General features: G+C 38.5%; 1 protein-coding gene across 3 annotated transcripts in view; it reads right to left on the bottom strand.

Annotated features, from left to right (window-relative positions):
• Positions 1 to 18735, bottom strand: part of LOC143027554 (uncharacterized) — a 71444-nt gene that overhangs the window by 45995 nt on the left and 6714 nt on the right. For all 3 annotated transcript variants that reach the window (XM_076188860.1, XM_076188861.1, XM_076188859.1), the window contains exons 3-8: positions 17951 to 18055; positions 6992 to 7276; positions 6265 to 6360; positions 4330 to 4498; positions 3831 to 3957; positions 1516 to 1624 (exon numbers count right to left, since the gene is read on the bottom strand). In XM_076188860.1, the coding sequence (XP_076044975.1) occupies positions 1516 to 1624; positions 3831 to 3957; positions 4330 to 4498; positions 6265 to 6360; positions 6992 to 7276; positions 17951 to 18055 (891 nt within the window). The remainder of the gene's footprint in view (positions 1 to 1515; positions 1625 to 3830; positions 3958 to 4329; positions 4499 to 6264; positions 6361 to 6991; positions 7277 to 17950; positions 18056 to 18735) is intronic.

Raw genomic sequence — 18735 nt, forward strand, 5'->3', positions numbered from 1 at the left:
GAGAGAGAGAGAGAGGGAGAGGGAGAGAGGGGGGAGAGGGAGGGAGAAAGAATAAGTGTAGTCATGGTCAATACCCCAGTACATTATAAACAAGACTAGTCTACATCTCTTCATTCACTTCTCTTCAGGATGCATACTGCTGCAGGGAGATCAACAGTTGTCTCGAGTTTTGATGACGGGAAACCCACAGCCCTACGGCAGCTGGCAATGATCCCAAGGCCTTTTCACAAATCTCTCAAAGAAGAAACACAGGACTGATGTGTCACACTAGTAAGGGGCTGTTTCTATGTCACCAGCATAAAATAGTAGAATGACAGCAGTTACTGGAAGTTAGCCCTTGCTCTCTTTGCGTTTATTGATGGAGGAAACAGAGATGAAGTTGTGAAGTTGACAAAGATCTTGGGCCTAGTCTGGGAACCAAATGCCAGCCCCTCATGGTTGCACATCTATAGAGAAGTTAGAAAGTTGACAGGGTTTGAAGATAGGCACCAGGGAGACTACTCTCTGATGTCCTTGCAGGACCCCCTCATGCAGGTAACCATTGTCAGTCCCAATACAAGAAGTAATTAGTCACAATCTAGTTTTACTCAAAAATTAATACAGGCACCACCATGAAAAAAAAAAAAAAAAGTAACATGAAGGATAAGTCTACGTAATTAGTGACTAATACAGCTATGTTAGTCAAGACACAAGTTAACCACAAGCATATGAGCCAATTTGAACGAGTCCATCAGTCAATCAAGCACGATTCTATTGTAGTACAACAAAACTTCCCACCAACACTAAAGACAACACGGAACCAAACCATTAGTACCACTGCAATGCTTCTCATGGCATTCTATGCACCCACACACTCACACACACGTACATGAAGAATTTTTTTTATTGAATAAACATAAATTATTGAATAAACAAAACAGAAACTATTATTTTTCATACAACCAAATTCTCATGTTAGAATGATCACTTGTCAACAAGCTGCAGTCCACTGCCAACACAGGATGTTAGGGAATGCAACCCAAGCCAAGACAAGCAGGTCTGACAACACAATACCCTGGCTGGAACTGTGGTAGTGGCACACAGAAGCAGTCTGGGAGTCAGGTGGACAAGAGCACTGAGCAGTAAACTTGCTGGCAACAACATTACAACTCTCATACGTGGCTAGAGTCTGTGGTGGAGTGTCACAGGGCACCCACTGTTGCCGTTTGGAAAAGATGTTCTCTAGGGTGTTGGTGCCCCAGTCACGCATAGGCGTCTGCTGCCGTTCTCCTGCTTCGCCTGCACACTGGCCATAACTGCGCTTAGGTTGCCCTATGCCAAAGTGTGGCCTTTAAACATGATTGAGGTCACACCGTGAGGCTAAAATACATGTGTCACCTAGACATCATAAGATCGTTCGTCATCCTCAGGAAAGGGGCAACATTTCATTAACTTCAGTAAATGATGAAAAAGAGGATCAACTTCTGAATCAAAATTGATGGGGGCAATAAACAAAACAATGTGAGAAACACTTACTTGAGTTCCGGCTTCGTACAGCCACCTTTGGGTTCGCCCCCTTGGCCAGAAGGAGGCGGGCAAGTTGTATGTCTTCCTTGTACACAGCGATGTGCAGTGGTGTAACACCCTGTAATGACAACCCACATGAACATTTATACAAACTTCTCATCCGTCACTGCACAAAATATCCAATCTATATACCAAGGGCTTCCCCCCCCGTACAGGGGGGGGGGTAGCCAAGTCAAAAGGCATGCACCCACTCCCACCCATTTCACTCATGCCTCCTTCTCATCTTAGCTCCTTATGGAAGAAAGGTCATCCTTGTCTCCCACCCACTGCTCTGGCTCACAAGCAGTTCACTAAGACACCATAAATCCACATGCAAAAATTACAGACCATGGGGACAAATCCTGACAGTCAGGATGCATCAAAATATCATCCACACAACCACTCCCTAAACCCCCATCACATCATATCCACTTTAGTATGGATGAAAGTCAATATATAGGATAATAGGGAAGACAAATGGGTGAGGGATGGGTCCATGACTTGGCTGGCTCCTTCCCTCTTAGTGGGAAAGAAGCCTTTTGTTGTACAGATGATAAATGGATATGAGAGGAAAAGTATGATGGATTGGTCACAATGGACTTCTAAATGACTGCTTGTATTCATGAGTTTGGAAAAGGTATACGAGAGAGGAAATAGGAGAATAATGTGGAGTGTTTTGGTGATGCAAGAAAAGTTAGAAAACTTGTGACAAGTGTGTACAACATTCATATTTGTATCATTTTGGCAAGTCAAGAAACTTAGAGAGGAAATAGAATGTTCAAAGTAGCATTAAGAATCAAGTAATTAACACACATACCCATACATTTTATCAACCTACCTCAATAGACTAATCCTTCTAAAACTACTACATTCATACTTGTCCCCCTTCTCCTTGTATACTGATACTGCACATGCATTCCTCAAATCCACTACCCTCTTCCATACGGTGGAGCAAGTGGATACGCGAGGCTGCCATATCGGCGTCTTGATTATATTTATTGTAGTTGTCCCTGCGTAACTGACATACTCTCTAAACTGGCTTCATCAAATTTTCTATGGTTATCAAAATTCACGGGTGAAAGAGAGAATGATCGATATAAGCGGTGACTATTTTTTATGATGCGAGTATTATGACGCAACATCATACGTCTGGCAGCTAAAGCTGCCCGCGAGATTTTGGCCAGGAGTGAAGTGGCTAGTATACTTCCTTCCCTTAGATACATATTAAACAATCTCAACATTCATTCCACTATGACGACTTCACCCTTTGTCAGACATGTCCCATGACATCCTTCTAGCTTTTATTCTTTCAATAATACTCACATCTCTCCTTTTGCTAGCGTTATCATTCAAATTTCCCATCACATCCACTCTCCTGGCACCACCCACCAACACAGACACCCTATCCTCTTGTACATTCTATATCTATATACTAAGGGCTTCTTCACCCTGATGAAGGAGGTAGTCAAGTCAAAAGAACACACCCACTCCCACCCACCACCCTTGTTTCCCTCTCATCTTAGCTCCTTGTGGATGAAGGGTCATCCCTGTCTCCCGCTCGTCCACTGCCCCGAGTCAGAAGCAATGCAGCAAGACACAGCACATCCACAGCAAGGCTGCTTCACTTAATCGGCAACCTCCCCTCTCTGTCCCATTCATGTAGGAAATAGAGAAGACGGGAGAAACTTCTTGAAATAACTTACCTGCCTCTCACAGCCTTTACTTATACAGTATTAACTACTGTCCATCTGCTTCTTTTACCTCCTCTCTACCCAACTCACCTCTTCACATCCTTTGCATTTCTTTCTGAAACATCTTTTAAAAATTTTCAGACGCCAACCCCACCTAAAACACATTTTTCTCTTGCCCTCCCTCACCTTTCATCTCACTTCCACCTTCATTTCTCTATACTTCTCATTTCTTCAACACAATCCCCATGTGCATGCTTTTCTACCCCTACCATCACCACCACCCACACCTCTTCCTTTCCTAGGATCATACTATTATTGTACCATGGGCTTTTTTCCCCCTTATAAGGAAGGTAGCTAAGTCAAGAGGCACGTACTCACTCCCACCCATTCCAAATCCATCCATCACCCTTTCTCCCTCTCATCTTCAAAATCATATTAAACATCATACATATACCAAAGGCTTTTTCCCACCCATTCCATCCTGAATACACTCCACTCCCCTCCACCCTCCCTCTTATCTTGGCACATAAATCATGAAAAACATAGGTTCATACAATACAGCAAAACACACTAGTTACAAGAAACAACACCTACATTAGGGTCCATGATATTGATATCAGCCCCTGCCTGCAGGAGCATGAGCGCGGCCTCCTTCCGCCCTTCTAAACTGGTATAGTGAAGAGCTGACCAGTGCCAAGCATCCCTCACATCCACCTGCAGCCTGTCAGAATATCAACAAACATATGTAAGTTGTATTGTATAAACATACACCCCTAAACCATTGAAAACCTGTGTACATTGAGTGGTTTGACTGAGAAAGGATCAATCTTTAGTCTTAATCATCTAAGATCATTTTTGGCTGAATAAAGTGATCTCTTATTTACCAAGTAGAGCAACTTTCAAATGGTTTAAGCTCGGAGTGAAGGCAATTTGGGTTAACTTTACCTTCACCCCATCCTCTAGATTCTAAATCATTTCTAGTTTGTTCATTAACTAAACTTTTCTCTTACACTAACAGTCTTTCATGCAGTCTTTTCCCAAGGAAAACAGACGGATGATGAAAATATAATGAAACGCCAATAATGTTACCTACCCAAGGCGAGCAGTGTGTGCAAGGAGATAAGACAGGACGGAGAGACATCCTTGATGAGCCGCAAGATGCAAGAGACTGCATGTAACACCCCGAAACCGGAGCAAGGCAACTCCTCTACGCCACTCCCCCCTCTCAACCAAGGCCTCCACCACATTAGCATGATCGCAATCTGATAGAAAAATATAAAGGGTGTGACACTGTTAAATAGCCATGGCAAACTTTTTTACTTGTTTAACATGCAGCCAAGAGTAATGCATGACTAGATGATGGAAGAAAACAAGCAGTTTTTCAGAAGTCCTCAATCACAGCTTGGGAAAAAAAAAAGTGAAACAATACAAGAAATCATTTATACAGATGTTTTACTATCAGCCAGGTCGGAGATATATGATTACTTGATGGTATATGATCCTGATATTTTGTGCAACATAGAAACCAAGCTGCCAATAAATGGTGATCTACAGCTGAGGAATAATAATTTTTTTCTCACATCCGATTTACTTATGGACCAATAGGTCTCCTGTTGGCATCCTTTTTCTTTGCAAATCCTTTGCACACCATCTGGTAGGTGATGGTTATTGAGAAGTTATATTATGATTGAAGATGCAGGTTTCAATGACATTATTATAATACAGTTTAACATCACAAATGCCACCACCCCATCAGAAGGCTAGGACAGTGCCCCTCACAGAGGACATTGTAGTGTGGAATTTAATGAACCATAATGCCCTTGGTTCAACTTCACCAGTGGCAGGGTTTGAACTGCCATCCCTTGACCTTTACTGCAAGTAACAATGCCCTAACCCACTCAGCCAGCGAGCTTCCTTACGACAAAGGGTCAAACTGAAGAGATCTCATGATGGTGTATCCCCCCTCCCCTTGACAAGAGCTTGGAATGAAGCAGAATCTGGTTATAATTCTCAATATTTCATTTTGCATAGTTTGTAGGCCATCTATCTTTTTCTTGATTGTTGGGAACCATACTACAGAAGCATTGTCTCGTGTACTTTTCAAGAACTGTTTGTGAAATGTGATTGGAGTTTCCTTCTGGTGATTCCTGAGCTCACTACTAATCTTAGTATGTTTATTTTCTTAGTCTTCAGCATCAGGGCTTTCATAGGTTGTTCAGTTGTTTATTTCATTCATTGTCATATATGTACATCAAGAATATTACTGGTGCCAGCATCACTCCCTGGGGCACTCCACTCGTGACCTCTCTCCAATCTGGCAACTCAATCTTCACTATTGTTCACATGAGACTCTTTCAGTAAAACCTTAACCCATTACAGTATGTTCCTATAAGTCCTCAAACATTTCCCAGCTTATGCATTAATCTTTTGTGTGATACTTTATTGAGGACCTTCTTCAGATCTTCGTAAAGTCATTCCAACCCTCCTTTCATTTAGCACATCAACTGTTCTCATGTAAAAACTTGATAATATTTGTTATACAGATCCTTCATTTTCTAAATCTAGGGTAATTAACTACCAGAATTCCCTTTTCCTCCAAATATATCATGTACCTATCTCAGAACATGCCTTTTTTTTTTTTTTTTTTTTACTAAATAGTTCCAAAAGGATGGAGGTTGTATTAGTGACTAGAGGCAACAGCAGTAGCATTGGTGGTGGTCATATTGGTTTTGGTGTTTTTGATTTTGGTGGTAGTAGTAGTAGTAGTAATTGCAGCAGCAGTAGTAGCACCATTAGAAGCACAAGTACATACATATACTAAAGGCTTTTTCCCCCTTATAAGGGAGGTAGCCAAAAAAAACAAAGGCACAAAAATCCCTCCCACCCACTACCATACTCCACTCCCTTCCACCTTCTTCCCTCCCTCTCATCTTGGCACCTCCAGTATAAGCATATTAGTATATTATTAACATTGATAATACCAACAATAATAAAAAAAAAAAATAAATAAATAAAATAGGTCACTCACAGGCTGCAATGTGGATGGGTTGCCATCCTGAACGAGCATCCTTGCAGTGAACATCCAGTCCTGCATCAAGGAGCATCTGTACCATCTCCACCCGCCCTGAAAAGAAAAAAAGCAAACATGTAGATTAATCTGGCAGTACTCAAATTTTAACAACTGGATTCAAAGAAAGCCATTCAACAAACATACCATCCACAAACATCTCTCAGCAAGTACTTGTGGACTTTAACATAGAGTGCCACCAAATAGGAAAGATGTTTGTGGACATTGTGTACTCATTGAATGGCCTTCTCTGAATTGATGTTGATCTGGGAAGGAGGGTCACCATCTATATTATGTGCTCATCTTCCCCACCTTGAGACTGTGACATTATCACTGTCTAACATATTCTTGTCATGCAACTCCCCATTTTCTAATACCTTCACCATTCATTCTTCCACTTTATTATGCTCTTTCATTTTCTGTTGCTCAATGATCTCAACTTTCTCCTCCTGGCTTTTTTTTCCTCTCTGCATCTTATTTCTTAGATATATTTTTCATGGCCTTATTATCATTATACTCTAATCTACATATCATCTTGATCTTATTTTCTTTCATGTTTTCACTTTTCCTGATGGGAGGATACACTTCTGATTTCTATCCAGCATTAAGAATACCATCTTTTCCCCTCAAGTTTCTGGTACATTTCTAAACCATATATACCACGACATTATTAAAGACAAGAACCGACCTGTTCTACATGCCAGGAGCAAGGCATGTTTTGCCTGCTTTGACCCCGGGTCGAAGGTCTGTCTGCTGACAAAGTCTTTCACGGCATTCAGGTCGCCAAGTAGGGCGGCCCTAATGAAAGGATGCCCCGAGTCTGGGTCATCGGGCCACAGCCCGGCACATCCATCAGCATCATCCCAAGCAGGTTCCTCTAACTGCTGACTTCCCTGGTTCCAGATGTCTCCCGATGCACAGTCTGAGCCTCCACCATTGCTCCCACCGATGTTGTGACCAAGTTGGTTGCCATCTGTTTGGGAGAAAAAATTGGAGATCATGATCAAAACTCAACACAAAGTGTAATGAACCACAGCCGATGTGTACACACTTGGAAGGCCCACAGGCTACAAAAAAAAAACAAAAAAACAATTACATTGCTCAGTATCGCATAGCATTATGTACAACCCAAAAAGTCTATTCATAGCAACAACCAAATTATTCATTCCATACATATGTAAAATGAATTATGTATAAAAAGTATTTTTAAATCTATCTCTACTAAAAACATTCAAATTTCTTATCAGGAAAATACAACCAAACCCTTAAATTCTCCAACATAAACATGAATACATTAATCTTGGAAAAAAAAAAAAAAAAAAAAAGTAAGGACAGTTCTTTACACATCCTGTCCAATGCCTATGTATACACATCAGTGCCACATGCACATATTGCAGTTGGTGTGTGCTCATTAACAACTCCAACTTAATACTTTTTAACATCCTTCAGTAACAAAATACAAACTCTGATCTATGAATTGCAGGCACAATACAAACATACATACGCACACATGCGCGCGTGTGTGTGTATATATATGTATATATATATATATATATATATCTTGTATCATTAAATGCACACACTAAGTCTTGCATGTGTGCACCCACCAATATATATATATATATATATATATATATATATATTTATATATACATATTACACACATTTTATATAAATCTTGAGTTTCAACAAACATACAACAAACATAGTCTTGCATATGTCTTGCATATGTATACCAAATTTCAAAAATATATACAAATGATGAATTAACATGACAAATAAAAGAGAAACTTGAGATGAACAAGAAGAAAACACAAAATGAAGTGATGCAAAATGAAAAAATAAAAAGTACAATAGTGATAAAAAAAAAGCAATACAGAGCAAGGTCAAGGGAAAAGGCAATTGGGGTGCAAAAGAGTATACATACTGTGCACATATGTATGTATGTATATATATATATATATACATGTATATATATATATACACACACATAATGCATATACACATAGCTACACAAATAAACATATTAACCTATGATATATGTATACTTGCATGCGGTGGTTCTGCAAGATGGACACTGCCCATTTTCAAAATCTGACTACCTTGTCACCCGATACTCAGTTTCAGGACTGGATTCAAGGTTTCTATCAACCGCACCTGTATTTTTTACATTTTTTCACACATGGAGAGCTGGCAACCAACATATGATTCCCCATTCCTACTACTTTAAACCAGTGACAAAAAAATGGTTCCACACCATCACAACAGCGACAGCAGTCTAAAGTTTCTTCCCAGAGACATCTTTGGGAGATTCTGAGGACCAGTGCCAGCCACTGTGATATATATATATATACATATATATATATATATATATATATATATATTAATATTATACACACACACACACACACACACTTTCGTCGGATGGACGGCGAAGATTGGAGTTCTGAAGAAAAAGTGAAATTTTCGTGGATCTCAACGCAAATGAAGTACCATGTTGTATTTACAGGGAAGGGGAAAGCTCGTGGTATAGTGGGAAAGTGAGGAAAAAGAAGAGAGGGATTACTGAGGGAAATGGAAGGAAATGAGGAAGAGGAGGACTTGGTCCAGGAGGCCAGGTGTCTTGTAAACAAGAGAAGGACCAATGATTTTGGTGAAGGGATTAACAAAAATGTAAAGATTAGAAATATAGATAAGAGCAGCACAATGGAAGGTGAGGATAATAATTTCCAGGGGTTTAATGAGGGGGGGCGGATACCAACCTCCCCCGATTAGCAAGACTAGAGGAAAAACTTGAACAAATGACCGAACATTGGGAGAATAGGTTCGGTAACAGAGCAAAGATTGCGCAGAGTCGAAAAATTGGAAGAACTAGAGAAGGTGAACAAAAACTTAACTAAAGAAATAGAAGAATTAAAAAGACAGTTAAAAGAAGTAAAAGAGGAGACTGAAGAAAACAGTAAAGTTGCATTTACTGACATAATTAAACAGCAAATGAAAGAACAAACTGAAGACTCAGTTATTAAAGTGATGAGACAGAAGGAGAATGTAGTAAGAGACTTAGCAGATAAAAAGAAATTTATAATTATATTAGGAATGGAAGAGAAATATAACCTAAATACAACCATAAGAATCAATGAGGAAAAAGAAAAAGTAAGCAGTTTACTAGAATTAGTTCAGGAAGATGAACCTGAAATCATGAAACAAATTGAAGAGATTTATAGACTCAGAAAGTATAGTACAGATAAGACCAGACCAATTAAGATTAAATTCAGGTCACAAACGATGGCAGAGAATATCTTATCCAAAACAGGAAAACTAGCAGCAAGTGAACAATATAAAAAGGTATGGATAAAAAGAGAAATGAATAAAGAGGAAAGAGAGGAGGAAAAATGAAAAGACATGAAGCTAAGGGAAAAAACGAGAACAGAACAGTCAGAAAAAGAGAAATTCTATTGGAGAGTAGTGAATATGAAAGTAAGGAAATACGACATACTAGAGAAAAACAAAAGGGAAACACAGAATACAATGGAAGTGGCAGAAAACTAAGAGTGTCTTGCACAAATATAGATGGATTAATAACAGGATTGAATGAGCTGAATGATTATCTGAAGGAAAAAGAACCAGACATAATGGGAATTGTAGAAACGAAATTAAAAGGTCCACTACCACTCAACAGTGTAGGACATGATGCAAATAATTATTGGATTAGAAACAGAGAGACAAAACAAGGGGGTGGAGTTATGTTCCTGACTAAGAAGGATATAAATGTGAGGTGTGTCACATATGGAAAGAATACAGTAAAGATTATTATGATCAAAGTGGAAGACAGAGATAAGAAGAGCAGAAAGTTTGTGATAAATTATATGCCTCCAAAAACAGTCTCGTGGGAGGAGAGTGAACATAAAAGTATGTTAGAAGACACAAGGATAACATTAAATAAGATAATGGAAGATGGAGGAGGAATAGTTATGATGGGCAACTTTAATTGCAAAGAAGTTTGCTGGGAAGAGATGACAGTAAAGGGTGGAGATGGCTCATGGGGAAATGTTCTACTTGAGATGATTATTGACCATACAATGACACAGTGGATACAGTAGAACACTAGGTATAGAAATGAAGAAGAACCATCGAGACTAGACCTAATAATCACATCTGAACCTAGAATAGTGGAAAAGATTGAATATAAAACACCCATAAGCAAGTGACCACATATTGTTTGAACTGGAACTAAATGAGGAAAAATACATGAAAAGAAATGAACAATATAGAAAAGGAAGAATGATGTATGAAAAAACAAACTTTGATAAAATAAGAGAATTCTTCCAAAAAGAAAAATGGGAAGGAATATACAAAGAAGAAACAACAGTGGAAGAGAAATGGAATATTGACAAAAATTTATATATATATAAAAAAAAAAAAGGAGTGGAAAAGTATGTCCCAAGACAAAAACAAGAAAAAGAATATGTAAAGTGCTGGTACAACAAAAGACAAGAGATAAAGCTTGGACCAAATGGAAGAAATACAAAAGACCTGAAAAAATGGAAAATACAGTGGTACCTCTACTTACGCAAGGCTCTACATACAAAATTTTCAGGTTATGAAACACTTCTTCGGAAAAATATTGCCCCTTGTTACGAAAATTTCAAAATACGCGCTGCTATTCACAGATCCCAGTCCACCAAACGTAAACATACTTGTAGCATCCTGTGTCTTGGTTTGAAAGTGGCGCGTCCGAGCTGCTCTGCCATTGCCTTTTGCCCAGCATCTTCCTGGCATCCAATGGGCTAGGAGGGACTTCAGTGCGTATGCGCGTATACCCAGAATCCTCTTCGTTTTCCCGTCGGCCCACGAGGATCACCGAAGCCTCAGTCTCACACTAGCGAAATTCAGTAAAGCACGAAGTGTTCGGACAGTTTTTTGTCAGATTTTGTTAGCGTTTATTGCAACCTTACGTGTGTGTATTAACTTTTATTCACTATGGGCCACAAGAAAGTGATGAAGAAAAGTGGTGAGAAGAAGAGTTGTTTTGTCCATACAAAGAAAGATAAAAGAAAAGTACGAAAAAGGGATGCATTTGGTTGATCATCTACGATCGGCACAATATCAAAACAAAAGGAAGCCCTAAAAGCTACGACTCCTTCTAAAGGCCTCTCTGTCATTTCGAAGAGGAGGTCGGCAGTGAACAATGAGATGGAGAGGTTGTTACTCATGTGGATAAAGGAGAAAGAGATAGCTGGAGACACAGTGACCGAGACCATAATTTGCGAAAAGGCGACCGCCATCTTTTATGACCTCGTAAAGATGGATGCAGACGAGGGCACTTCGGCGCAGGAACCACACCAGGAGTTTGAGGCATCGTGTGGGTGGTTCGAGAAGTTCAAAAGGAGGACTGTAATTCACTCTGTTGTTCGGCATGGCGAGGCATCTAGCACCGACCAGAAAGCGGCCGACGAATTTGTGCGAAAATTTGAACAATTGGTGATCAATGAAGGCTACATTGCAAAGCAAGTTTTTAATTGTGACGAGACTGGCCTTTTTTGGAAAAAGATGTCTCGCTGTACCTTCATCACAGTAGAAGAGAAAAAAATGCCAGGCCACAAGCTCATGAAGGACCGCCTTACACTTGCCCTTTGTGCCAATGCCAGTGGGGATTGTAAAATCAAGCCCCTGCTGGTGCACCACTCTGAAAATCCCAGAGCATTTAAGGCCCACAAAATATTAAAAGAAAAACTTTAGGTGCTATGGAGGGCCAATGCCAAGGCCTGGATTACCAGACAATTTTTTGTTGAGTGGGTCAATTTGGTTTTTGGCCCTGCTGTTAAGAGGTACCTAGAGGAGAACAATCTCCCCATCAAGTGCCTCCTCATTCTCGATAATGCACCTACCCACCCGCCCGGCCTTGAAGATGATATCCTGGAGGAGTTCTCATTTATTAAGGTGCTGTACCTCCCACCTAACACCACCTCTATCCTCCAGCCCATGGACCAACAAGTCATTTTGAACTTCAAGAAACTCTACACGAAACACTCGTTCAAGAGGTGTTTCGACATCACTGAAAACACCCAGCTTACCCTTCGTGAGTTTTGGAAGCAGCACTTTGATATTGTTGTTTGCCTCAAGATAATCGTCATGGCTTGGCAGGAGGTGACCAGGCGTACCCTTAATGCGACTTGGAGAAAGCTGTGGCCCGATGCTGTTGCCCCACGAGATTTTGAGGGGTTCGAGGGTAAAGTTGAGCCTGAAGTTGACGAAATTGTTTCGCTGGGAAAGTGCATGGGGCTTGAGGTGAATGACGAGGACATCGACGAGTTGATTCAGGAGCACCACGAGGAGCTTTCGACGGAGGAGCTGAGGGAGTTGGAGGCTATGCAACACACGGCAGTGCAGGAGGAGTTCAGTAAAGACGAAGAGAAGGCAGCCATTATTCCGACAGCCCGAATAAAAGACATTTTATGAAAATTCTATGAAGTTTCGGAATTTGTTGAAAAGAATCACCCAGAAAAAGTGTTCACTAGTCAGGCTATCGCTCACTATGATGATGTTTGCCTTGCACATTTTCGAAAGATTGTTAAAAGCCGACAAAAGCAAACAACCTTGGATCGGTTCTTTACAAAACGTCAGGCAAAAACCACTGCTGAGAGTGAACCTGAACCGAAGAAGGTGAAAGGTGACAATGATAGCAGTTAAAACAAGAGAAAAATTAAATGCAAAAAAGAAAAAAGAAAAGAAAAAAAAATTATTCTTTACATTATGTATAACTCTCATTTTTGTGTATTGTGCAGTAATTTAATTCTAACATGTATTTGTTACAGGTTTTGATGCATTTTTGTGATTTTTAAAAAATTTATATCCGATTTTTAAGGGGCTTGGAACCGATTAGGGCATTTATAGGGTAAAAAGCGTTTCTACTTACGAAATTTTCACATTACGAAATTATTTCCAGAACGAATTAATTTCGTAAGTAGACGTACCACTGTATATACTTGTTATAGAAATGAATATGTACAAGTGTGCAGAGAAGAAAAGAGAAAATATGAGAAAGATGTCATAGAAAAATGTAAAGATCAACCAAAATTATTTTACAGATTTGTAAACAACAAACTGAAAAACAAACAAGATTTGGAGAAATTAAGACAAGGAGTTGAATACACAGAGGAAATAGAAATGGCAGAAATTATGAACAAGCATTTTAAATCAGTGTTTACAAGGGAGAACATACAACCTGAAGACATCGAATGGAAAGAGAAAGTCCCTCTTTGAAAGAAATAGAAGTAACAAAGAATGAAATAATGAAACACTTGAGTAATCTTGATGTCAGAAAATCACATGGACCAGATGAAATAGCAAACTGGATTTTGAAAGAATGCAGGAATGAACTGGCAGACAAAATACACAGCATAATAAACAGTTCCTTGAAAGAAGGAAAAGTTCCAAAAGATTGGAAAAAAGCAAATATAGTACCTATATATAAAGGGGGAAATAAAGAAGACCCTACCAACTATAGACCAGTCTCTCTAACAAGTACAATAGCAAAAATTTGTGAAAGAATTGTCAAAAGTAGATGGGTAAAATATTTTGAAAAAACATTGTGCTAAATCCAAGGCAATTTGGATTCAGACAAGGATGATCATGCGTCACCAATTTAATATGTTTCTATTCAAGGCTAATAGATATAATACAAGAAAGAGATGGATGGGCTGATTGTGCATTTCTAGACCTAAAAAAAGCTTTTGACAAAGTACCACATAAGAAGTTGCTTAAGAAATTAGAAACTGAAGGAGGAATACAGGACAAACTGCTTAAATGGATGGAAGACTTTTTGCAAGAAAAATGAGAGTAGTCATAAGAGACAAACTCAAATTGGGATGAAGTAATATGTGGTGTTCCACAAGGAACAGTTTTGGCCCCAATAATGTTTGTTATATATATTAATGATATGGATGAAGAAATTGAAAGTTATACGAGTTTCTTTGCAGATGATGCAAAACTACTAAAAAAAAAGTGAACATGGAAGAAGATTGTGAATCACTACAGAGTGATCTAAATAAAGTCTGGGAATGGAGTAGGAAGTGGGAGATGGTGTAGTATAATGGAATTTGGAAAAGGCAAAAACAGAATAACAGGATCATATAAATTGGGAGAAGAAAGTATAAAAAAGTTGAAAATGAGAAGGACCTGGGAGTCATTGTTATGAATAATATGTCACCTGAGAAACAAATAAATAAGATTTTTGGTGAAACTTATACTTTAATAAGAACAATTAAAGTGGCATTTACATACCTGGATGAAGAAATGGTGAAGAAAATACTAATCACTCTGATAAGACCAAGATTGGAATATGCAACAACGATGTGGTCACCAAGTACAAAAAAATGTATAAAAAAACTTGAAAGAATACAAAGAGCAATTACAAAATTGGCACCAACACTCTTAAAACTATCATATGAAGAGAGACTAGCAAAACTTGAGCTACAGACACTAGAGCAAAGAAGAGAGAGAGGAGATTTGATAGCTATTTACAGAATCATGAAAGGCATAGAAATTATTGATAGATAGGATCTAATAAAATGGGATGATAGAAATACAAGAGGACACGGAAAGAAAATCAAGAAAGACAGCTATAGAAGAGATCTGAAAAAGAACAGCTTTCCTCACAGAGTAATAGGCAGTTGGAACAAGTTAGATGAGAAAGTAGTGTGTGCAAAAACAATACATGAATTTAAAAATAGTGTAGATAAAATGAGATATGAAGACAGGACACCATGAGCATAGCTCCCCTTCCCGTAAAATACAACTAGGTAAATACACACCTAGGTCTCTTTATCCAACACTCGCCAACTGGCACTTGTGCAGATGTTTGGTCCCAGGACATAAACCCACTTCGGGAATTGGTCCAGGACATAAAACACCATTACAAAGGTACCAATAGAGGAATGACTTGACAAACAAACTCCAAATGTCTCAAATATAAAAACATAGAAGACCCATAATATCCTATACTGCATTGTCCTACACTCACCTTTTCCAGTTGGCAAACCAAAATCTCTTCAGTGAGTGACTTATTGGGCCAAACTGGTGGCTGCAGCCAATTTCCTGGGGGCAGCTGGTCTTCCATAAGACAACTAGAGCAATGAATGGATTGGCTGCATATTGATACATGCATAAGATGCATATCTATGCCTACAGAATAAAAATAAATAAATGGAGGAAGTGTGCAAGAAAGTACTGAATTTCTTGTGAAAACTGCATAAACAAGCCTGAGTAACATAATCTATGCTGCAGCTTATGGGTTACAGTTTGACAGTCGCACCATCTCTACTAAAACCCAAGATTACCAAGTCAATCCTTTCTCTCCAACTAATATGCTGCTTCTACTACCTAACTAAATTGCAAGTGTCCTACGCTGAAATAAGGAAAATACTGTATTTCATTGTATACAAAACCCACAGGCATATTAAGAAAAATATGTATGTGTTATGACAATATGTGTTGTGCTAAGGTGCCTGTGCTGCATAAAATACCAAATCCACAAAACAGTAACAGCTCATGGGGCATGACAATTTTTTGGTGCAAAAAATAGATGGTGGAAATGCTAGTGAGCCATGCAGCAGTGGTGATACTTCTCATGGCTACTCACCACTAACTTGAAGTTTGTTTTTCCAAGACATTATATACATTTTACAATAAAACTATTAAGCAGTATGTGGCAGGTATAACAAATAGAATAACAAGAATATAACCTCATAAACAACTACTTATCATGAAGATATTCATCTTGGTACATTGTTATAATTTTTTTAGTAATTCCTTTCCTGATTAAAGTATTTGCAATAATAATAATATCAACAATAATAATAATAATAATAATAATGATAATAATAATAATGATAATAATAATAATAATAATAACAACAATAATAACAATAATGAAAGTAATAATTCTACCTATCTACATATATATATATATATATATATATATATATATATGATGAGGGAGGTAGCCAAATAATAATATTATAATAATAATAAAATAATGATAATAATGTTGCCTTGAGTTTCGATAACTGGAACCCTAGTCCTTAGGCCCTACCATATGGAGAGAAGAAGCTTTGAACGGTTTTGAGTGTTGTAGTTCCAAGCCCACGCCTTGGACAACATTCGGGCAACCATCCAACACTAAGCTAGTACCAGCGCAAGGTGGGCTCAGCTGTAAGTCACTACCCCTTACCCACCCACCCACCTACACACCTCTCCTGACATCTTACTTCTGTCCTCATGTACCACTCTTTCTGAAAATCCCTTGTCCATTTCAAGGTTTCCTTTAACCCGCACAGTGCCAGCGACGCATATATGCGTCGGCAAGTAGTGTATCCCGTAGTGCCAGCGACGCATATATGTGTCGGCAACTTCAAAAATTCATAACTCGAAAGGAATATCACACAATACAAAACTACTAGTGCACAAGATGACTAAACATGTAAATAGCAGTGTAAATATAGTGTATAGTGTATATAGATTAGTTTTCCCTTCCCTCGGCCAGAGAAAATGAATACGTAAAAAACAGTGTTTTGGCCGTGTGTACTGAAACTTGTTGAAGTATATAATTATACTGAACGTACTCCATAGTTGACACAAAACCAAACAGAACTGAAGTGACACCCACACTGTGGTTTACAAAGAACCACACACTTGCTACCACACGCCATCCAGGAGCGACAAAACATCGCACCGCCTCAAATACAAGAGCCTCTATATCTCCACAACGGCTCATAGGTAAGTCTTAAAATTTTACAGGCATGTTTCTTAGACTGAAATGAAGTGATTTATGTATTAAAAAAAAAAAAAAAAAAAAAAAAAAAATCGCTGGCACTGGGGTGTTATTTTGGGTAAAACCTTCTGGCACTGTGCGGGTTAAGTACCCCAACATTTTCCAATCAGTTGTTTGTGAAGTATAATGTGAAAGAAGGATACACTGAAATAAACAATCCCCCTCCTGATCCTCCAAACTCGTACTATCTGTTATCTCCCTCAAGGTTTCCCCCAAATATACAATTCACTGTCTCACTGAATGAAGAAAAAATACATTCAATTATATTCCTTCAACTATATTTACAATTCAGTAAATACAGTCATATGAATGTAACTGAAATGTGTTTAATTTTGTAGTTGTATTTACAATTAAGTAAATACAGTCAAGATTGTAGTTAAGCAACTTTTCCCTATTTTCATACGGTGACATAATATTTCATCTGACCAAAATTAAGTTTATTTTCTACCAGTTTTTGTGCACTTCAATTAAAAATATTCTTAACTGCACAATTTAGAGCCGTATATACAACTCTAAATCTTTGTTGTCATCTAATACAATCAATGAACACAAATGCATGAGCCAGAAATGCAAGACATCAGCAAATAATTAAATGAGAACAGCTTCAAAGTCCCGAATAAGTGGCAATCCTGCAGTAGAGCACCGCAAAGGCCACAGCTACTTGTAGAAGCAGTGCGGCAACACAAAGAGAGCAAGACTAGCCAGGATGTCATACAAGGAAATGGCAGTGCACTCAATGCAAAGGTCCTCCGGCATTAAGCCATGGCAAGACACCCTTGTGTTGATCTGAGCTAAAGGCAACAATCGCATCAGTACCTTCGGATGTCTTTTCGTATGGAGTCTGATACTGAATAAGATAAGACGCCCGCCGATCCCCTGCGCCAAAGGGCGGCCCCAAGTAGCAGCAGAGTAAAGGTGTGGCTGCAAAGTTAAGGTGTCAGACAACGGGGAAACATTGAGACTTGCTTTCAATATCTGCAATTAAAGGATTGCTTCGAGTGCCTTCTGTAAACAAGACAGTATAAACACTGGGCACAGAAGGAAGAAAAGAAAGAAAAAATTAAAAGTATTTAAGATCAGGAACATTGGTCTATGAAATTGCCACTACTAAAAATACAAAATAGCTTGACTGATATCAAATACTATTACAGCCAAAAGTTATCCAACTGCAAATAATAAAGAGCATGTACATTAACAACCATGATGCTGCCAACATGAATAGATTACAATAAACAAAGGAAATAAATTCTACAATAATCAAGGAACTTTAGTAACAAAAATATCAATCATACTCTTAATAGTACCATAATTTCAGATCCAAAACAGTTAGAGCACTATTAACATAAATGCAAAGATACTGTATATGCTAGTCATTAACAAAACATTTACTCAATAACAAAATGCCAATTCCTGTGCAGTCCCAACCAATCACACGTACTTACACAAACAATAAAGCATATAACGAACAAGCAAACATAAATTTTCTTCATCTAGATGGTGAATTCTCATTTATTATCTTGCATCCATGAGGATTGTAAACTGTCAGAACATTCTTTCCAATCAAACAATATTTCCCATTACCAAACGTAATATGCACAGGT

Source organism: Oratosquilla oratoria, chromosome 8 (assembly GCF_046742065.1).
Source record: "Oratosquilla oratoria isolate Oo_2021 chromosome 8, ASM4674206v1, whole genome shotgun sequence".
Classification (NCBI taxonomy): Eukaryota; Metazoa; Arthropoda; class Malacostraca; order Stomatopoda; family Squillidae; genus Oratosquilla; species Oratosquilla oratoria.